Genomic DNA, 23256 nt, shown 5'->3' with positions numbered 1-23256 from the left:
CTCAAGTGTCAGAGTTATTTGGGAATACAGCAAACAGTTTTAGAACAGGAACATGCTAACTGCTTTGTAAAGTACTCTCAGGATTGAACTCACGCTCAAATTTTGAAGAGTCTGAGCAAAACTGCAATGAAATTATTATTGTGTATTTAACAGCGTGCAGGCCATGAAGAGGTTAGCATGCTAAGAACAAAATCTGTAAACAACATGCTAATTAATGTAACAGATAATAAATGATTAGGAACTTGTGTTTTGCATATTTTTGAAGATTTCTTTTATTTCTTGTATCTGACTTTCTCCTACCCCCCCCTTGTTGTATCTACATGCTTACTGGAGACTAAATGAAGCTAGACACATTTGTAAAAGGACACATTTCCTTTGAGGATGACATGAGCACATGCAGAGATCCACTAAGCTTTCAGGACAGTTCACTCTCTAGGCTGTCACTATTTCCCTTTTTCTCTCAATATGGAACGTGGATGTCTCTTTTCCTTTCCTTTCCTTTCCTTTCCTTTCCTTTCCTTTTCCTTTTCCTTTTCCTTTTCCTTTTCCTTTCTTCCTATTGTTATTTTTGCACCTAGTTCACATGTTTTATTCTATAAATTCATGGCTCCTTTGTCAGGATCCAAGGAAAACCAAACTGGTTAGGAGGGATGACAATAGAACAATGAAAGCTACATCATTATGCCGGGCTATTTCTACTTGTTCCCTTATCATGGCTATGTTCCTCTCGTTATTGCAGTCTCAAAAGATGCACCGATCACTGTGTGTGTTAGGTGATACTGCCAGCCCAGAGAAGCTCCTACCCCAGATAGTCTGTTATGCATGTGATGTAAATGAGATATGTGCTCTCCACATATCGGCTGTTTGTTCTCAGAGAGCTGGCAAACAGATGAGTGCAAGCCCTCATCACTCCTATCCACAGTGTCCACCAATATCAACAACAAGGAAGCACAAATACCACCTGTTCTTTATTACTGAAATTAATTGGCACACACTTTAAACATTTTGAATTTAAAATATACTTCAGGAGAAGCTTTTGGTTATTATATTTTTGGAAAGAAGGTTTTTCATGTCCACATCAGAAATCAGAAACTGAAACACAGTATATCATAGGCTGAAATGGTGAGGGCAGAGACTGTACCAACTTTATTTCTCAAAAACTCAGAATTCAATCTTGAGTTTTACACTTCAATAAATAATTTAAAGATCAAGATAATAACAGTGTTGTAGTTGGAATTTCTGATTTATTGATAGATAAGAATTCAACAATTCAAATTTGGGAACTAAAGAGCAACACAGTTTTGCTTTTTCTTACTTTTTTTCTTATATCAAAGAAACACTAATACAAAGAAAACAGATTTAATGTAGTTCATACACTCAACTCTAAGAATATAGTGACATTCACGTCTTCTCGCCCCCCTCTTCCTACATTTTTGGGCTTTGAATTCATGGCTCAAAAACAAGTATTTAAATGGCACTAAATTAATTTTTCCTGCAGAATTAGAAATGGTGCTTAGACTACCAAAGACAATTTCTAATTGAAATAAAAGCAAAACCTGTATGGACTCTGTTACTAGGCTATCAGTAAACAAACACATGTTTATTCCTAAAGCTTGAATTCCTACTGTCCTTATCCCTTGAAATCTAATGAAAATCCTAGGAAAACTAACTGAGCAGAAAATGAGCCACAAAAATTATTCACTTTCACTCAGTCTCAGAGACTATAATGACAGTCAACTGAAATGGATTTGCACAGTCTCAAGAAAAAAAAATGTCATTCACAGAAAAAAATAATTCCTCATGTGAACTACAATTAGATTTTAAATCTCTAGAAATTTTGATGACACCTTCAAATCAATCAATGACTTAAAGATTATGGCTGTAACAATTGCACAAGATGTGAAAGTCTGGGAAATACAACTTCATTTAACTCTACTGCATATGTTTGTCAGAAAAGAGTATAAAATCTAAAAAAAAAAGCTGAAATCTGGTTTTATTGGTTATACAAAATTTCTATTAATATTATATTGTCATCAAAACTTTAGTTTGTCCCAGCCAAGTTTGTGATACCCAAGGGAGCATCAAAAGCACTGTTTCTAAGGACAGCCAGCCATTTTGTCTGCATTAGAATTAGGACATGACAATGTATCATCTACACAAAGCTTTCAAGTTGTGAACTATGTTCTCGTGTTAGTAATATGACAAGAAATGCTGGATAACAAAGTTGTTTAGACCAAAGAAACAAACAAGTCTTAGGCTAAATGTAGTCTATTAGGAACTTATAATTTGAAGTATCAGTCTTTCCTGAATACCAGCCAGTGTAACTGCTGCTCTAGCACTTGTACTTTCAGTTGTATTTAAAATTCATTATCTGTTGTTCTAAAAGGGAAAATACTTTGCCTTCTGAATGAACTGACTTGCCTGCAAACTTCATTCATTCTTATGGTTTCTATTTGAATATATTTCAATGTTAATATTCCTTTGGACAAAATCTGCAGATAATTATTTCTTATTGTTACCTTTTCAAATTACAAAAGCTTGAGGAAATGACTCTAGAAAACCAGTTTTTACAGAGTCACTTGATATTCACAAATACTGTTTCCTAATCTTTGGTATTACAGTGATCACTGAATTCTACCTACATCATGTAATCCCTTGTCAGCAGCTTTGAGAGAAAAACAAATGCTTCTTGTAAACTCTAGAGATCTTTGCTAGAGTGAACCTGATTTAGCTTCCTTGATACAGTCTCTCCTTTCCATCACAACTCAAAAAGATGATAGACAAAGTATTGCCTTATTTATGGGGGAAAAAGTGATGACATGTTACTCTACGTTTTAGGCTTTGGTGGTTTGAGTGCACCCAGTCCAAGGAAACAGGATGCAGGAGGCACACAGCCTCAGGCCTCCTTCCCAGAAGCAAGTCCTGGACTGAGTCCCCCTACGCCTCACATAGTAAGAACTGCCATGGTGCATGCTCAATTTCACCTTCTGTAAAACCCTTTAGAAATAGCAGCTCAATTTTAAGGAGTTACCATCCTAATTTTACAGAATATATTGATGTTCTGTAAGGTGAGAGACTTCTCCAAGGATACACATATGGGAGGAGCCAGTCATAGGCCTAAAAATCATGTGTCCAACTTAAAAACCCAACCTGAGCTCCCTTCTTTGTTTTGCAGTTTAGTTAATGAGACTTGATGTGATTTTAAATGCACGTCATGAAATCAGACAGATCACTATCCATGCTGGCTTTCAAAGCTTTGCAAGTCAGTATTAATTTTATAAATTTAATTTTCTGAAGCTCCTTAAGTCTAAGACCTTACTGAAAAGCTATCTTAATATATATACTCAGCATTACAAGATATATTTATAATGGTTGTCTTTCTGTTCCCTGCTTCTACCCCACCCCAGGCTGCGCTGTCTCCCACATATATAGCTAATTATCATTCTGGTTTATAGGCCTTATCATTGGGAGACACATATGCAGGAGTTGCTTTCAAGGACACAGAAGTAGGACAGGTAGATACAGACATTTCATGGTAGAACACTGCCAAGGAAGAGTCTGGAGAAGGCAGCTACCCTTGGTTATTATTAGAGTTTGCAGAGAAATTCTCAATGGTTAGAGACTGCAATGTAATTCTGTGGGCTGCAAGGCGACACTGAGAAGTGGGCTGCAAGGCAAGATGAAAAGAAGTGGAAGGATAAGGAATTTTAAAATTCTTTTCACTAAGGTCTAGCAAGAAGTGACTCTTCTATTATGTGAATTTCTTCTGTCTGAGGAAGGCCAGAAACACCCTAAAGCCTAGATCAGACTCAGCTGAAAATAGAGAAACTATTTCTTCCCAAGTCTGGTTTCTGGTCACAAGCACTTAATGCTTGAATGGTAAACTGGCATTTACGCCCAGTGTTAGGGAGCAGCAATGAGTAAGACCATAGAGTCTATGTACAGAAGAGCTGGTATTTGAACCTAGATTATCTGTATGAGCTCTGTGTTCTTGTTATTTTAATCTGTAATGTGAGAGGATAAGAGATTACAGTAGTTATACCTCATGGGTTTTAGTGAAAAGCAAATGAGATTTCTGTATAGAAATATTACTTGCTTTAGTAATTAGTGTGTGAAAGGATGATGTGTGCAAGCATGCATATATACACATGTGTGCACACACACATGCGTACACACTCACACACACACACTCAGTTAAACTTCTGAGACAGGAATTCAAGGCTTTCCTCTGAACCCTGCCCCCTGTAATTCAGACTCCTCTCCTTCCCTGAGAAACGGTCCTCCAGTCATGATCTCCATATTATGGGGGCACATGCCCCATGCTACCCATGGTGGGGCTCCACCTGTACTCTAACCCTAATCTACCCTACTATCCCTTGAGAATGCTCAGATCTTTCCTATGCCACAGAGCCTTTCCAGTCAGTGAGTGGTGGGCCTCCATTACTCAGACGAGCTAAACTACCATTACAACACACTTCACTCAGTTCTGACATTTGGACTTTTTATTACCTGGTTTCCTTTTAGGTATCTAAATTGGTTCTAAACTAGTCTACAGCCTCTTTCAAGAAAGAAAGGTACCAGTCAACATTTCTCTGAATTCCAAGCATCTGATTCTCTGAATTCCAACACAAGCCCTGTCCCTGAGATGGACCCTTCCTTCCTAGTGCCCTATGCTGTAATACGCCTGCAAACAACAATAAGGAAGCCAGATCACTCTTTCCTTGCATCTACTGTAAGCACATTATCTTATTTTTGTACAATCTTAAATTACATACTCATCATTTCTGCCTTCTTAGTGAGCGAATAAAGTCAGAAAAAAAGTAAGAGACCCCAGTTGACACAACTAGTGATGTATGTGTTTTTGAAATGAAATCATCAATTAGGCTGAGACTGAGAGTCAAGCTAGATATGACTCATTACATGGGTCTTGATCCTTCTTCCATGCACAATATTTGAGTAGATTTGAGGAAGTCATTCCACAACAATTCCATCAATGGTCTAGAATGAATGAACAAATTAATGAATGAATACTGCCATCTCTCTTGTAGGAGTGATCTCGGAGCTAGTGTGGTGGCATAACACACTAATCCTCCATCTACTAGCACCAGCACCCATGTCCTGGCTTCTCCACTTCCAATCCAGCTCTCTACCTATGGGAAATATACAATAACTAAGGTCTCTGGGTAATACATTTTATAAAATACTTTATGTTATTTCAGAATCAGTGGTCTTGCTATTCTTTACAAAAATATATAAAAACCAAATTATGACCAAACCAAAAATATAAATAATTACTTCCATCCATAGTCGGAAGCTATCGCTTTGGGAAGTTGTAAATGTTGAAGATTACAAGCTAGATCTCAGCTAAAGGTGAATTTCTTCAAAAAAGGGCCCCAATGGCATGTTTTGACCTTCAGATTTAAGACAATTATGAGAGATGAACAGTGATGGAAAGTATAAAAAATACCCTTGTGCAAAGTTTTCATGCATGCTCTCCATAAGCAGAGCCAAGGCTTACTAGCTGAAAATGAAAATAATTAAGGTTATCAATAGCTAAAAGCACAAATAGAATGTTTAACGTGTGTAGAGGTTAATAAGAAAGATAAGACTTACACACAGTATCATACAGAGTTTCATACATCTCAGTCAACAGACTGGCACACAGATTCAGCGACGCAACATGTATGTGTACACAAACAAATCTGGATAGGCACAAGGCAGGTACACACAAAGACAGAACGAGATACTGATACATATACAGATAATACAAATGAACACAGATAAACAGCTATCCAACAGACGTGTACTCCTTCCAACATAAACACTTAGGGACACACACACAGTGTAGACCCAACAGATAGAAAGTCTCACACACAGATTAATCTACATAATAAAAATATACTTGACAACTCACAGAGTTACACATATACACATATATATATAATGCATTCACAAAGAACCATCAGTGTGGTCTGGAAGCTTCCATTCAGGGCTCATCAAGAACCACATTGGTATTAGCAAGGAAGATGAAGGTTTTCTGTGATTAACATCAAAGTTGAAAATGGGGACTTGGAAGAGCCTCTAACTTGAACACTATATTATTCAAGCAAATGATTTGAGCTTTTTGAACCTCGTCTTGGGCAGCAAAAGGCAAGTTATAAAAATTCTACTCCAGGCCTGGCGGCGTGGCCTAGTGGCTAAATTCCTCGCCTTGAACGTGCCGGGATCCCATATGGACGCCAGTTCTAATCCTGGCAACTACACTTCCCATCCAGCTCTCTGCTTGTGGCCTGGGAAAGCAGTCGAGGACAGCCCAAAGCTTTGGGACCCTGCACCCGCATGGGAGACCTGGAAGAGGTTCCTGGTTCCCTGGCTTCGAATTGGCGCAGCACCGGCCATTGTGCTCACTTGGGGAGTGAATCAATGGACGGAAGATCTTCCTCTCTGTCTCTCCTCCTCTATGTATATCTGACTTTGTAATAAAAAATAAATAAATCTTTAAAAAAATTCTATACCAAAGAATGGTTAAGATTGAGCATGGTTAATAAATGTGAAAAAAAATATTCTGCCAACAAGAACATTGACATTTAGTGATGATGATGGTGCTGATGGTAATTTACCAAGGTCTTAAAACTGTAACCTGCAGAAAAATCTTCTTTGGAAAACAAAGTATGAAAACATCTACCACATCCTCTGTTGTGAAGTGGTAAGCAAATTAAAAATTCTGAGTCATTAGGAGCTTAAATTTCATATAAAGTGTAAGTACAAAACCATCTGTTGCTGATATCAATTTAAAGCACAAAATAGCATATTGAGAGTTTCCCAAGTGCCTGGGACACCAAGAAAATGAAATATTCTATTTACCCATCTATGCTGATTAGTTATCTTATATACACAGTATGTACTGCTTTTATCAGCATTAGCAAGGATCAGAAATACAAAGCAGCACTCAGACTGATTCCAGCATCTTGAGATCATAAACATCTTGTGATCTAATGCACACCAACTAAGTTTCTGGAAAAATATGCAGGACTACTTGCTAGGGAGAATGGGACTTGGTCATTAACAACTTGAGATTAGATTTGGGCAATCACTTGCCCCATGTGCTTCAGATTCCTCATCAGTGAAATGACAGACTGTAGCATTTCTGTAAAGGCTCTCTCAGTTATTACTCAATTATTCTTACAGTGTGATGGACTGAAGAAGCACTGTATAATGGTTTTCTGTTAGGCAAATGCTAAACAGATAAATTTTTAGCATCCTTTTGTAAAAAATGATAAAGTTCATAGCTTCTGATCTCTAAGGGGAAAATATCTATCTTCACTGGACTAGAGAAAATTCAGCTAACTTATGCTTCTGAAAAGAACAAAAATAACTGAAAAAGAACTTTTTCAAGAGACTGCCACCCCATACTCCATCCCTACTCCTGCGAAGTCCAGAGAGCAGAGATTCCTAACCACCAGACAAGGGTTCCCATGACAAATCTACAGTATCAACTGAACCCCAGCATCTTGGGATGGGAAGTCAGAATCAGCAGAAAGTGCACATAGATTGAAGCAGGACACCTTCCCACTACCTTGGCGGCAGTCCACATGGACTCAACTTCCCAGTGGCACAGACAATAAAGCTCTCTGTATTTTCATGTGGTAGATTAGGTTTCTCTAGAAGTCTACAAGCGAGTATTTAGACAGATTGATAGATTTGTAAAAGTTAGTTTGTGTTGCCTCAAGAACCTTTCTGAAAACTTACCAAAATAACTTAGAGTCTACTCAGTATTCAGAATATTGTTTAAAGTTGAATGTAACTTTAAAGTGTTCAGGTTTTATTAGGCTTTTAAAAACATTTTCCTTATTTCATAGTAACAGTTTTATCCATAAAATTTTCCTCACAATCAAATGATTTCAAGCCTAATAGTTTCCCAATGATAATTAGAATTATACATTTTATGTGATTTTTAAAAATAAAAGATATATTCCTCACAATACTTTTTTTTTCATTTTTCTGCAACTCGGATATTTAAACATTACTTAGTGCATTCTAAGGACCATCTGGGTGAAACTGATCTAATTTGGAGATTGAGAATTCTTAAGGAATACTTTATTGACTTCCCTATGGAAAGGAATATGGCATTAAGTATCTTAACACTAAATCTGTGATATATCTTTTCTCTACAACCTGGTTGCCTTTTCTTTGGAAATGTCCCTCCATGACAACAAGACAGGTGTTAAGCTCAGGAATGAGAGGAATACAAAATAATCTAAGATCCATATAACTTCCAAATGGAGTTCTTGAACATAAATTGTCTTAGAAATCCTACAAAACAGAAGGGTCACTTTTCTTGAAAGGTTTACAGCGTCTTGATCACTTGTCCGAATCATGAAGAGGATTGGTGTTAATGATCATGGATGAGGACCAAAGCTCAGAGAGCTCAGAGAGCTGGTGAGTTCTGCAAGCAGCATCTAAGTCTAGTCCCCTCCAAGTCTAAAACTCCTCATCCTTTCACACCTCTCTAATGGTCTCTTCTATTGTTTATTTTAAGTGCTATCGTGATAGTTGCCTTCTTCGGACTAAATATTTCCAATCACAGGCACCTCCGTTGACTCCCAACTATCTGCAAAGATGAAAATATTAAACAATGACTGTGAACCTGCTGTGCTATCAACTACATATAGCATACTGAATGAGACCCCCTCACATGGGATTACTTTACTGAATTACCACATGAAAACCATGTGCATAGAAACTCTATGCTATTATACCATTTCTTGAATGTAGACATTTGGAACAGACAAAATCAAAAGTTTTTGTATCCATAATCTCAATCATGTAAATGTGAAAGCTAGGATGGAAGTGGGAAAAGCGGCAGAAAAAATGGAGAGACGACTGAATAAATCTTATTAAAGGCCTAATATGTACATGAGATATTTTTATGAGGAACTTTAATATTACATCAGTTAATTCTCAAGTCATGACATTTTTATAGATCAAGAAACCGAAGCTTTGTGGCACTAACTAAAGAAGTGATGAAGCAGGGTTGAACTCTGGGTATCTTCCTACTGCATATGCTCGATACTGCGTCCATACTCAAAAGAACTTAACAAAAATAGACTGAAATTTGGGCTCCCAAAGAAAGTACTTCCATGGCATCAATTATAGATGAACATGAAGTCAGTCACACTAACTAAATGAAGGCAAAAAATTCGGGTTAAAATGGACTTACATGCTAAGTGAAAGGATCTGCTAAGAAACAGGCCTACAACATTTCCAGCATTCTAGAACTGACCATTGTAAGAACATTCTTACGGATGTCCCAAGTTTGTTTGAAGGACTATAAAAGAAGATCCATGTTTCTCTTGAGCAGTTATTTTATTTACATAATGAAAATACTCTGAATCATGGAATACATATTTTTTGCCTGATAAGAAACTCACAAGTCTGTGGCCTCCCATTAGTAATTACACAAATATGTGTACTCATCCTGCCCCAACTTTACCTCATCTACTTTACTTTTCTCTTAATTTTTTCCCACTATCTCTTCTCTATTTAATTTTTATGTTGTTTGGCTCTATCACTGCCAACCAAATCCACAAATTATTTTTGCATCAAGGCAAGGTATAAATGCAAATAATATAACTTTAGTAACTTCTTTGATACTTAATACAAATACAACAAAACCACTAGTTATTTCTAACTATTGCAACGCTTGGTTGGTGAAGAATGCTGTGTAAGTTTGAACGAATATAACTAAACCCTGTTATGCACACATATATATTACTTGATCTAGATTATCATAAACTCAAAACCTCTCCTCCTGGCAATCTCAATGACACTCCACTCACTCCACTATAGCAAAAATATTTCCATAATGATTCTGAAACATAATTTGTCCACTTCATTCCTATCATTTCTTTAGTATACGATGGAGCATTTCAGTAATGACATGGCAATAACAAAACACCAGATCAGCTAGAAAGTCAAAGTATCTTCTACTTCATGAGACACTAGATTTGTTAAAATATAAAGCAAAGGCCTTTTTTCTGTTTTTTTCTTTCTGCTTTTGAAAACAAAGTTAATATTCAAAACTGTTATTTGTATCAGTATTTAATGCACTTATTTTAAAATTAACATTTTTAAATATTGTAGTTTTGGTAACAAAATAAGTACTGATTTCTTTCTTCAAGTCAATTAAAACATTTTGGGATCTTTAGTAATTTTTAATATAAAAGGGCCCTGGAACAAAAAAAAGTTGAGAACAGCTGGTCTAGAAGGATTAAAACATTAGATCTAGAAGAGATTAGATCTAGAAGGATTAAAGATTTGAAAGTGTTTGCCATAGTGAGAGGTTAAGCCTGTAAAATCCTTGTAATTAGTAAATCTGTCCTATACATGGTCAAATCAACAACTCTTCCAAAAAATGAGTGCAAAATCATTAATAGGATGTACTGAAGCTTAATTCTACTGTGAGCTATATTAACTGGGTTTGGCCTTTTGACTTGAAACACCTATAAACAAAATTAAAGCTTTATATGGGCATCCAACCCCTCTTCCCTCTCCCAGAGGAAGTATCTTGAACTTTATAAACCTATATAAATTCTCACCATCCTTTCCATTTACGGTGCAGAGAAGGAAAGAGCCAAACAAGTTTGTTGTTTTTTATGAATCAAGCCTTAACTAGTAGCTAGGCAACCAATCAAGTAGCCCTGACAACAGAAATGAAAAGAACGCAATGATTGCACAAAACCAGGGACCTACCCAGAACACAGTATAGCTGCCCAATGTTATTGGTCCAAATGAGAATCCAATGCTAATAAAACTCACATTGCTTTTTTAAAAAGACCATATCATATCCAAACTGTTTGTCCTTTCATAAAAATACCTTCACACATATACATGCATTATTCATTTCAAAAAACTACATATGAAGACCCTAAGAGTTTATCTAAATAGATTTCTTCAGTTTGTGATTTTAGAAGCCCCTACATTAAAATTGAGTTTTTAACTCACATGTACGTCTTACTTTGGGTGTTAAGTAAAATTACCCTGCCAACTTCTCAGAGATATGGGGAACCCATGAGCTAAAGGAGTGAGGTAGTGCTGAAGTAAAGTGATCTGGAAATGTTCATAGTTTCCTCATCCGTGGAAACAGGTATATGTTTTATACAACTACATCCATAAATTTGGAAAATTTCAAGATAAATTACATATGTAATGATATTTTTGAACACAGAAGTACTACAAAATATTTCTTGTTACAACATGAAAAATACTACAGAAATGCTTTAAAAAAAAACAGAAAAACTGATGACTATTGCTTTAAAAATGAGGAGGCTTACAATCAGAATTTGTGCCCATACTATTAAATCTCTAATATGCTCCACACGCTCCACAGAACAAGCTGTTAACGCCTTGGGAATAGAATGACAATGCAACTAACTACATTGGTTGAATACTCACAAAAATGACAATCTTGATTAATTAGTCATATGTTCACCTTTGAAAACCACAAAACCTTACTAGTCTGTGAGCTATAGGAGCTCATTCATTCCAAGCACATTTTGCTAAGTAATTTGCTCCCAACCCCCTTTCACTTATTGTTGTATGGATGGCTATATTGATCTTCTATCTAAACTTATCCTGTCATGCAACAATGAATATCTGAATCAATTGTATAAATAACAAGGAGCTATGGTAATTGACAACGTGAAGCAAAAAATGTCCAGTAGGTTTTTCTTTCCCAATAAGAGGGGGCAGTGTTAGATCAGGGTAATGCTGCTGTGTTATTCTGATAATTTTGCAAAGTATAGATGAGAAGCAAGAATCTATACTTACACAACATGAACAATAGCTTTTTGAATAAATAGAAACAAGCTTACAGCATGCCTCACCAATTGGATTATTATTGCCATATTTACTTAACTGAAAACTATCATTTTGCTCTGAAAAATGTACTCATACATAGTTATCATGCAGCAGATCAAGTATTTTTAAAATCATAGATTGAAATTCTGCTTTTGCTATTATACTAAAGAATTTATAAAAATTAGTAGGAAAAAAGCTCCCTAGCGCATTACCATAATCAAATCTGAATATTTATCATGTTGGGCACAATCAGATCCTAGTGAGTGACTAGCATGCACAAGTTACTCCAAGAATATAATGTAATAATGCTTGTTTTACCTGGAAGGAAGCTGACTGACTTATTAGTGTTTACTTTGTCTTAAAATATCGCAGTGCTGCAGAAGAGAAAGTTGGCCCATTCCCCACTGGAGAGTATCAGAGAAAGAAATGAACAGATTTGACAAGCTGCCTGAGTTCCTAAAGTGGGAAGGAACCGAGAGTAACTGAGACAGTCCTGCACAAGACTTATGATCTGCATGTGCTTTTCACCAAAAAATAAAACCTTCCCAGGAAATGACAATTATTCTTTATTTTATAGATATGGTCATGGAGACTCAGAGAGTATAAGTAAGTTAATTAAGCAACACAGTCAGAAAATAGCACACAGACCTGAGACTAAACTCATTTATACTCTCTCTATAGGTGACCTATAATTCTATTAGATCTAAATAACTCACTTATTTCTTCATTTATAACAGCATTATTCAATGTCTTATTTCCTTACCATTAGCGTTCCATGGCTAAGCAATGGAAATCACGGCAGGGAAGGATTTAATATTTAGCAGGTGTCAAGTAAATACAAAGCAAAAGACTCAGTGCTTTTTAGCGTCATTTTCTTGCCATCGTTTATTTATTTCTCATCTTACTGAATCAAATGTTTGAGATGACCAGGGAAAAACAGTACTGTTGTATGTAATGGGTTATACAATATCACAGAAAATTAGTGATATCTTAAATGAATCTGGAACTTCCCTGTACGTGAAAATATCATTGATTTGGAATTAGAAAAGCTGAAATTTGATCCCTGCCTGCCAATTATCCACCATCATGTGGCTTAGTTCTTTCCTGTACTCTCAGTGTTGTCATCTATTCACTGAAAAGACTGTACTAGACTAAATCTAATGTCCCCTCCAGTTCTTCTGCCTCTCAGTTTTGATACCATCCATGTAGACATTGTGTGGTGTAGGTGTGTTGTAAGACTCACACTAACACCTGATGAGGTCAAGCATTTTTAAAAGATTCTTAAAGGATGAGGGCAGTTGCAACTCAAGCCATATGCACACAAATGTGTCATTGTTTATAAGTACTCATGCTCCACAGGTAATCAATACACTGGTTCACATAATATTCCTAAAAGAAAGTGCCTGAACTGAGTCAGCATTCAAACATTAGGAAGGTCATAAAAGCTACAGAACACACTTTAACACTAGTCCATTCATCAGAAAGGCCCGCCTCTATCTTGCCTCTCTACCAGCCAACTGCCCTTAACTTAGCTTAATGGGACATTTAGACACAGCCTGATTAAAATTATGCTGTGTAGTGTCATGACTGAAATACCCTGAATTGTAGAGATGTCAAAAGAGCAAAATTTGGAGAGTAATTAGCCTATAATATTATGTAAGTGCACTGGTATTCAGACAGAAATCAAGTTGGCTGTAACTCTTGCTGTGGAAAAGTAACACACAGAGCAGGGGCAGCAACTCAGAATCCATGTGCAGAGGCTACATTGAAATGATGGAGCTTCCAAGGTGTTGATATAGCCTATTGTTTCTACAATCTATATGTTCAGCACATTCTAAAACTCCCCAACACAGTCAAGCAGAACATTTCCATTGGCGCTCTTCTGATCACGTACACAACATTTAGTTTTTAAAGTGCCAAAATAAAGATGTATTTAATAAAGTGGAACACAACATGATAAACATATAAAAGACCATATATGTGATCCTATAGATGGTATAAAAACAGAAGCATCCTTATGCCTGTGCAGTCAATGTCTTCCCATATTTATGATACATATGAATTGTGCCTGACATACATGCTATATTACTAAATGTAACATCCTACAGCAGACACTGTGATGCTTACAACAGAGCCTCCTTAAGAATGGAAAAGTTTCTCCCTCATCTCCTGGGAATGCTATTGATAGCCAACCCTTAGCTGCCGGCCATCCTCAGCACTGTTTCAACTGAAGAGAGTCTCACCCAAAGTCACGGTTCCTCCTGGAATAACCATCACTCAGTGACTTGGCACACATGTGTGAAAGCTCACCCTCTTATCCTCAACCAATTGGGACATTTCTGAATGGCTATGACAGCCTCAAAGCTCCTAAACTTCATTGCCTAAGAACTTACTTGAGATTGCATCACACCATGAACTCTTCTGCTGACAGTCCTGCTTTTGCTATCTCCCTTCTTGTGGTGACAATCCAATTTGCACTCCCTAATAAATATGCATGTTCACCTCCATTCATGATCTGCTTCTCAAATATGTGCCATGCTCCTTTATAAAGAGTAGGAGCCCAATTAGGGCAATTAGACTCGTGGCTAAAAAGTCTACTTCCAGTCCTGGTGTGGTAGCCTAGTGACTAGTCCTCACCTTGCACGCACCAGGATCCCACATGGCTACCAGTTCTAATTCCAGCAGCCCTGCTTTCCATTCAGCTCTGCCTGTGGCCTGAGAAAGCAGTTGAGAACGGCCCAAAGCCTGGGGACCCTGCACCTGTGTGGGAGACCTGGAAGAAACTTCTGGCTCCTGGCTTCAGATCGGCTCTGGACATTGCAGCCACTTGGGGAGTTAATCAGCACACAGGAGATCTTCCTGTCTCTCCTCTCTGTATATCTGACTTTCCAAAAAAAAAAAAAAGTCCACTCCCATATCTGAGTGCTTAAGTTCAATTCTTGATGCTTGCTCCCAATTTCAGTTACCTGCTAATGCAGACCTCGGGAGACAATAGTGATGCTTCTAGCAATTGGGTCCCTGCCACCTATGTGGGAGAGACTGAGTTCCTGGCTCATGGTTCCATTCTTGCCAGGTCCAGTGATTGTGGCATTTGGAAGAGAGCCCTCTCTGTCTCCATGTCTCTACATCTCTTTCTCTCTCTCTCTGAAATAAATAATTTTGAAAAAAAATATCCAAACAAGAAAGTGAAAAGCATGCTTAATAAATTAATAAAGTTTTATGATGACAACACTGTGAAAATTATCTAAAAATGGTGTTATGGTTTACAAAAAATTTACAACTATAATTTATGGATCTTTAGCAGTAGCCTAGTGGCTAAATTATTCAACTTGCATGCACTGGGATCCCCATATGGGCGCTGGTTTGTATCCACTTCCCTTCCAGCTCCCAGCCTGCGGTCTTGGAAAATAGCAGAGGATGGACCAAAGCCTTGGGACCCTGCACTCAGGTGTGGGACCCAGAGGAAGCTCCTGTCTTCTGGCTCCTAGCTTCTGGCTCAGCTCCAGCCATGGCAGTCACTTGGGAAGTGAACTAGCGGATGGAAGATCATTCTCTTTGCCTCTCCTTCTCTCCATAAATCTGACTTTCCCAATAAAAATAAATGAATCTTTTTAGAAAAGAAAATATAACTTTGAAGACAGTTAAAATTACATCATCAGTCTGTTTTACAATCTTATTGCACATTATATACTTATCCATTTTAAATCAGAAATCTGATCCTCAGGATAAAAAGTAGTACACCATGGGCCCACATAATTCATTAAGATGAATATTTTGGTTAAAGAGAGTCAAAGCTACCATCACAAAGTCCTTTACTTCATCACTATTTATTCTTCCCATTGCTAACTAATCTAAGTACAAGGGTAAAGATTTAATCTAGCCAGTCAAAAGCCTGTGGAATCACAAAACATATGTAGAATTGTGACCTTACGTAGGATTGAGATCATGTCAATGAAGGCTCATGAACACAGCATCTCTAAGTATCACAGACTTTTCCAGTGCACAAAACTAAGAACCCTGTAAAGTTATCTCCTGAGGGACCAGCCTTGTGGTGTAGCAAGTTAGGCCAGTCTGTGATAGCAGCACCCCATACAGGAACTGTTCATGCCTCAGCTGCTATACTTCTGATTCCGTTCCTTGCTAGTGACTTGGAGAAACAACTGAGCATGGCCCAGGTGCTCAGGACCTTGCCATAAATATTGGAGACCTGGAAGAAGCTCCTTCTCCTGGCTTCAGCCTGGCCCAGTCCCCGCCACTGCTGACAATGGGAAATAAACTAATTAGTCTCCTTCCCTCTGCAAGTGCTTGCATGTGTGTGTGTGTGTGTGTGTGTGTGCATGCACACATGCACATGTGTATCCCTCCCTTTCTATAACTGTCTTTCAAATTTAAAAATCATTTAAAAATGTTATCTCTGGGACAAGTCTTTACAAATTAAAGTTGTTTGATTCTATAGTAACCACGCTGCAGCTTATCTTCAGGGGCTCACATGCATTCACTGTGCTATGGTTTAGGTTAGTTTTGGAGTACATTTTTCAATTCCTTTTTTAATTGAAATGTCAGAATTACAGAGAGAAAGAGAGACAAAGAGAATGATCTTCCATCTGCTGATTCACTCCCCAAGTGACCACAATGGCAGGAGCAAGTCTCCCACGTGGGTGCAGAGTCTCAAGGCTTTGGGCCATCCTCTACTGCTTTCCCAAGCCACAAGCAGGAATCAGGCATGGAAGTGGAGCAGCTGGGACATGAATCAGTGCCCATATGGGGATGCCAGTGCATGCAAGTAGAGGAATGTAGCCACTAGGCTATCGTTCTACCCACAGTTTTCATTCTTAACCTCCTCTTTCATTTTGCTTTGTCAACCCAAGCAAAATGAAATTCAAACATTTCAAACCTTAGGCTTCTCCCTCTCAAATGAAGTGAGGAAAATAAAGAAGAAATATTTAACATTAATATGTAGAACTTATACATAATAGAGATTAAGTCTGAACTTTAACTTCAAATGCTGACGTAAAATCAGCAATATAGGTGCTATAGACCATATTGTAGGTTTTCCCTCAAAACTCTTGGGCTGAAGCCTTAATCCCCATGCGATGGTAAGTGGAAGTGGGCATTTAGAAAGTAATTGGTTTAGATAAGGCCATCATGAGAACTTTCATGCTCGTACACAAAGATGAAGAAACCAGACTTCTCTTTCTTCTCTAGGTAACACAGGGATAGAGTCCTATATTTTCAACATGAATAAACCAAAAGAATGAGTAAACCAAAGAAAGAGCGCTCACCAGAAAATAACCATGCCGGCACCCAGATCTTAGACTTTCCGGTTCCAGAATTTTAACAAAATAATTTTTGCTTTTTAGCCAGCCAATTAATGGTATTCCTTATAGCAGCCTCATTATCCAAAAAAGGTGAATAGTTCTGTTCAAGTCAAATGATGTACTCTGAAGCTACTTCACAGCTCCAAGGATAAACAAGCCTTCAAGTTCTGTCCAAAAAAGGCTGGAGACACACAACCACACTTAGAGGAGGTAAAAGAACCTGGATACCACAGGGAAAAGAGATACCCCTTCTTCCTCAACATGTAATACAACTTTATAAAAAAAGTTATGAACAATAGCAAGAAGAGATATGCAATGATTTTCCATAATCAGTAGTTTTACTTCCTGTGCTTTGTTATCTGAGGTCCAGCAAAGCCAAAAAACATTAAATAGAAAGTTTCAAAAACAAGTCACTTCTAAGTTGTATACCATTTTGAGTAGTGTGATAAACTCCCACACAATCCTATGACATCCTGCCTTACACATGAATCATTTCTTTGTCCAACACATCCACATAGTATGTGCTACCCATCCATGAGTCACTTAGTAGCCATCTTGGTTATCGGATGAACTGCTTAGATATCATGTTGTTTGTGTTCAAGTAACCCCAATGCAGTAAGCTAATGCTATGTCACAGTATTAACATCCTTCATTTCATATTCTGTGTGTGTGATGGAGAAAGAAAGAGAGAGAAACAGAAAGAGAGAGAGAGAGAGACTAAGAGAAAGAAAAAGAGAGACATTACATGCACATAATTTTTAGTATTATGTATTCTAATTGCCATATTTTACTATTGCTGTTGTTAATCTTTTACTGCCCTAATTCACAAGTTAAACTTTATCATAGGGTTGCACGCATGGAATAAAACTGTTTTGTGCTATCTTTGGTTTCAGTCATCATCTGAGGGTCCTGGAACATACTGCCCACAAAGGTATTATATTTTATCTACACATTCAAGGATCACTCGTAGTTTAGTTTAAAGGCATGGGAAACACAAAGTGCCTACTCTGTGCTAGGAACTGAGCTAGCTGTATTCACACATAATTCATTGCAATCTAAATTATTATATTCACTTCACAGATGAAGAAACTGAGGTTCAGCTAAGTTAATCAACCCCCCAAATATCACACAGTGGATAAGTGACTACTGCTAAGAATATATATTTTTAAACTCATTAATGATTTCTCATTTATGTCAAGGAGATTTCTGAATCTCTAATGATTGTTACTACTCAACAAAAATTTGTGAATAATTAATGGCAGTTAATGGGGGTGAATAGGGTGATTAGCTCTTTCACTACACTTTTATGTATTATTAGAATTAGCAGCAACCATATATTACTTTCATTTGAAGACTAATAAACAAAAGTAACAAAAAAAGATGAATTTAAAAAAAAGATTCTCAATGATATACTTCTCAAACTAACTTTAGGATTAACCCTTGGTAAAAGTTGTGAATTATGAAATGGTCACTATCTGAATCCTATCTCTTGTTTTCAATATAATGTCCGATTCAGAGTCTCTACACATCACAAAATAGGATCTTATAAAGTTATTCATATTAAGATTAAGCTTATTATTGTGTGGTGTTTTCGCTGATCAGAGACTGTATTCTGTGTCTTAAAAAGATAACTGTTTATTTCTAATATCAGAATGGTAAAATAGGCTTTGGGGTAAAACTTTTCTTTTCCTGTGGTCCTGAAACCACACTCTGTACATAACCATTTACTCAGGCAACTCTTAGTGGGGGCTCTGCCTTGGGAACAGCTGCCAAAGTTCTAAACTGGGATGAAACACTTGGTGGGGAGAGGAGCATTTAATTATGGAGCAGAAACTGACTGGCATGTACATGACTAATCCTGAACATATAAAAATTTATGGCTTAACAGGCACCAAAAGACCCACCACCATTTTAAATGTATATATAATAGTAAAAATCAGTAACTCAGTGAAGTACAATTTGAGGGTAAAATCAAATTCTTTACTAAGCTAGGTCTGGGAACTCAGCATTCTTTCAGAGCTAAGCTTCCTGATCTCTTTGAGAGCTTTGATCATATGCATACTTGGAGACTACCATCATGCTGTCATTCTCATCCACCCTGCCCCAGCTCCTTGCCCTCCAGCTGTTGCTTATCATGGCCAAAGTCCATTGGAGAATAATCATGAATTAGACAAGAGGTTTATTTGGTATGAACAAGTGGCTATGTGTCCCCTAATGAGCTGTATCGTATCTCCCCAAAGGGGTATGTTCAAGGCTTAATCTTTGGTTCCTGTTAATGTGACCTTATTTGTAGAGTCCTTGTAGAGGTAATAAAGATACAACAAGGTCACACAGTATTAAGTTGGGCCCTAAATGTAAACATTGATATCCTTATAAGGAAAGGGAGATTTGGGGACATAAAGACAAACACATAGAAAGAAGGCAGCTAATACGAGAGAGGCAGAATTACAGCAGCGTAGCTCTAAGTCAGGAAATCACAAGGATTTCCAGCAACTATCCAAAGCTATGAAAAGGCCAGGGAGAATTCTCTAGTGCATTCCAAGGGTGCATGGCCATATCAACAGCCTGACGGGATTGGCCTCCAGTACTTTCAGAGAGTAAGTATCTGTTGTTTTAATCAACACAGTTTGTAGTTGTCCAGCACAGCAGCCCATATTCTCAGACTATCTCATCATCATATCTCTTGAAAAAGGAAACTCAGAAAACAAACAATGCAGAACATACCAACACCCTGATTATAGTTATATGTGTAGAGGCTTGAGTAACAACACACATGGCCACTTGCCTCCCCCATGACCTTGTACACACTATTTTAAAATTCCTTCTAGAAATATAAGAAACAACAAGTTTTATTCTGCATCTCTACCACAGCATCTATGTACTGAAACAAAGAGGAGGCTCTTGGCTGTGACTTCATATGTTCTATTCTTAGACTTCACTGAACCAGTGTACGAAGGGAAATGTATTTTTAAATTTTGCTCTAAAATATTACCTCAGACATTGTCCATTATGGCATACATTTGCCCCTATATAATTCCCATGTTTGAAAAAGATTCTTAAAACAACTCTTTCAACACTGGGAAAGTATTTTTCTCTCTCTTTTTTTTTTTTTTTTAAAAAATAGCATGCTTCACTCCATCAGATAATTAAAAATTTTCACCCAATCTACTACAATAACTTTTCAACTCGCCCCCTAGTTCCATTCTTAACCTTTCCTGGTCCACTCTTCCTCAGTAGGCAGACTGATTCTTTTATATGTAAATCAAGTGGTGTTAATGCCCTGGACAAAACCATTTGGGGAATTTCCATCAGTCAGAACAAAATGAAAAGCACTTTCAGGGCCCATCCAGGCTGTCTAACATGCTCTGCCCTGAGCTACCACTTTTATTTCATCCCCTCCAACTTTGCCTTCTCTATTGCCACACCTGTCACCCCAGCCAACATCCTGATGGTCCTATAGTCTGGGCATCTACACTTGCAATGCACTTTCTGCTCTTCAAAGAGCTTGCACCATTATTTAGTTCAAGATTTAACTTGATTTCACTTCCTTTGAGAATCCTTCTCATTTCTTCCAACAGCACAACCTCAGAACTGCCCATTCCCTTAACTGGATTCGATTTTTATTATGTTATATACTCACTTCCTGATGTTACATTATATACTTAATTACCTATTTCTTCATTGCCTGTGTCACCTTATTAGGATGTCAGGTCTATGGAAGGAGCAGAGATTTTTGTCAGTTTTACACACTGCTGTATCTCCAGTTCCTACAACAGTCTATCATGAAACAGGCATTCAGCACCAATTTCCTGAATCAAAAAAGTAAATAAATGCGTTTTGCAAATATGTTGCTTGGTTTTCTGTCCTGGTTAATTAGAAACCTGAGTATTAAATTTAATGGTGATTTTTAGTCTCATAATAGCCTTCATTGTGAGCATGTATGTTTTATCTTTTTAAAATACTCTGATAGTCTCACCATATTACAAATATTTATTTGTAAGATTCCTCCAAATACTTCAGAATGTGAAAGACAGACATACTAATAAACCAGGGGGACCTGGGAGGCAACCTATGCTGAATGGGAAAGGGTGTACTTGTTATGGAGTCATAATGTTGATACATGACAAATTTTAGTTTAAAAAAAAAGTTCTCCAGGTTGAACCCTTGAACTTTAGCTGCAATTTGACACTTGTACACCTGAAAAGTGTGAGAGAGTAAGCCAGGCCACCTCTCTCTTCTAGCAGATCCAGTGAAGGAGGGAAACAAGTTTTACCTTTTCACTCCTGCAGTTGTTCAGCCCCGTATTATTCATGGAGGACAGTTTCCCATCAACACCATGTGGCTGCTGTTGCTGTTGCTCGCGCTGGATCTGTTCTCGCATCTTCCGAGCTTCCTGAATGGCTTTCATCACTGTGTCCTGATCCCCAAACAGGGCAGGGGAGTTGAGACTGGACAGAATATCTGCATACACAGGATGAATTATTAGAGGCTTGTGAGTTAGACCCTGAAGTACCACTCCTATCCACAGCCCTGTAGAACACTGCATTCTGGGAACAAGTTAGTGACACATTTGTTACTGAGAAATGGCATGATATTACTCATAGCGCAAAGGAAAGCAAGACAAAGAAATTTGGGCTGGGTATTTTGTTAGCCACTGGAGGATATTCCAGCATTCGATCCTATCTGAGTTCTTTCCACTGATGTCATCCAGAGACGAACTCTGCTGCATGCCCATTGTTTCTGCTGAGTCAAGATACTTGTGTTTACATCTACAATGTGTGTGCAATCTAGCCCTTTTGGTGGGCATTGGCAGTAGGAAGGGGCACGAGGTGGGAGAGGAGGTAGAAATGTCTGTCCAGGTTCCTCAAGTATAGCTGGTGTGCTAATGCAGGAAAGCTGTTTCTGGACTAGTAGAAAACAAATCTGTGAGACTACAAACGTAATTTGGTGCCATCTGTATCTGTGTTCACACATCCACCGCAGGAGAGAGGGGGCGGGAAGCACACCAGACTCTCCAGTCCCCAATTGCTGGCTGCTTAATGAAGCATTCTTCCCATCATGTTGCCTCAGTTGTTTACCAAGAAAATGAGAACTCCTTCCCCACCCCCAACTCGCACACCCACTGCTCTTAGCCCCCGAACATGACAGGAAAGCTCTGTGTGTGGGGATGGCTTCCACATAAATACAAAGCTCCAAATAAAGTGAGGATAAATATTTACTTTCCTGACATCCCATGGAACACAGACCAAAAAAATTAAAAATGAAACAAATTTTTCTTGATAACCCGCATTTTACTGTAGATAAAATTAATTATGTAGACAAAAAGAACACAATCACTTGATGACTGATGGATCTCAACTGCTCTTGTCAACTAACTTCAGCATGATCCACTTGTGTGAGGTCTGGTACAAGCATTTCTTTGCATGTGTGTAAGTACACATGTGCATACTACACACAGAAGAAACAGAGGAAACCACACTATGGTCAAGCTCACTTCATGTGTTGCATGTGCAATACAAATATATATGTGTTTATGTTTAAGCAAAAATATCCCAAGCGCTTGTCAATGGAAAGTGTTTTTATAAGTTAGTCATTTAAACACACACACACACACATATACATATATAAAGTCACATTTTCTGCTCTGGATTTACACTGATAAAAAGACTACTTTGATCCAATATCATCTGAATGAAGCTGTTAACCAAGCACAGGTGCTATTGCTTCAGCTCATGATCTATAACATATGCACTGCTGAGGTTTAAAGCCGGTAAGAGAAGGATACCGTAGTCATCACTGTATGATGATCAGTACAGCAGACAAATGCTTCTCAAGGAAAATTCAGAAGTGCATTAAAGGAGTACCATTTGAAGATCAAGTCTAGTATTTATCTTTATGATAGCCTTCTCACTTTTTTAACAGCTTCCCAAAAGTCTAGCCATAGAATATTCTTCAAGTTCATATGCCATTAACGCTTGAGTTTGTTCTTCTGTGTGTATATTATACTACTGGCTTGGGATGGAAATCCTGGGTCTCCTACATGGGGCAATCTGACTTGAAATAAGAAAAGGCTACTGAG

General features: G+C 37.7%; 1 protein-coding gene across 23 annotated transcripts in view; it reads right to left on the bottom strand.

Annotated features, from left to right (window-relative positions):
* The window catches only part of SOX6 (SRY-box transcription factor 6), a 595708-nt gene that overhangs the window by 61571 nt on the left and 510881 nt on the right, over positions 1 to 23256 (bottom strand). For all 23 annotated transcript variants that reach the window (XM_058663306.1, XM_058663317.1, XM_058663314.1 and 20 more), the window contains one exon: positions 21451 to 21638. In XM_058663306.1, the coding sequence (XP_058519289.1) occupies positions 21451 to 21638 (188 nt within the window). The remainder of the gene's footprint in view (positions 1 to 21450; positions 21639 to 23256) is intronic.

The sequence above is a fragment of the Ochotona princeps genome, chromosome 4, assembly GCF_030435755.1.
Source record: "Ochotona princeps isolate mOchPri1 chromosome 4, mOchPri1.hap1, whole genome shotgun sequence".
Taxonomy (NCBI): domain Eukaryota; kingdom Metazoa; phylum Chordata; class Mammalia; order Lagomorpha; family Ochotonidae; genus Ochotona; species Ochotona princeps.
The sequence above is the reverse complement of the archived record's forward strand: the minus strand, read 5'-3'. Positions and strand labels throughout refer to the sequence as shown.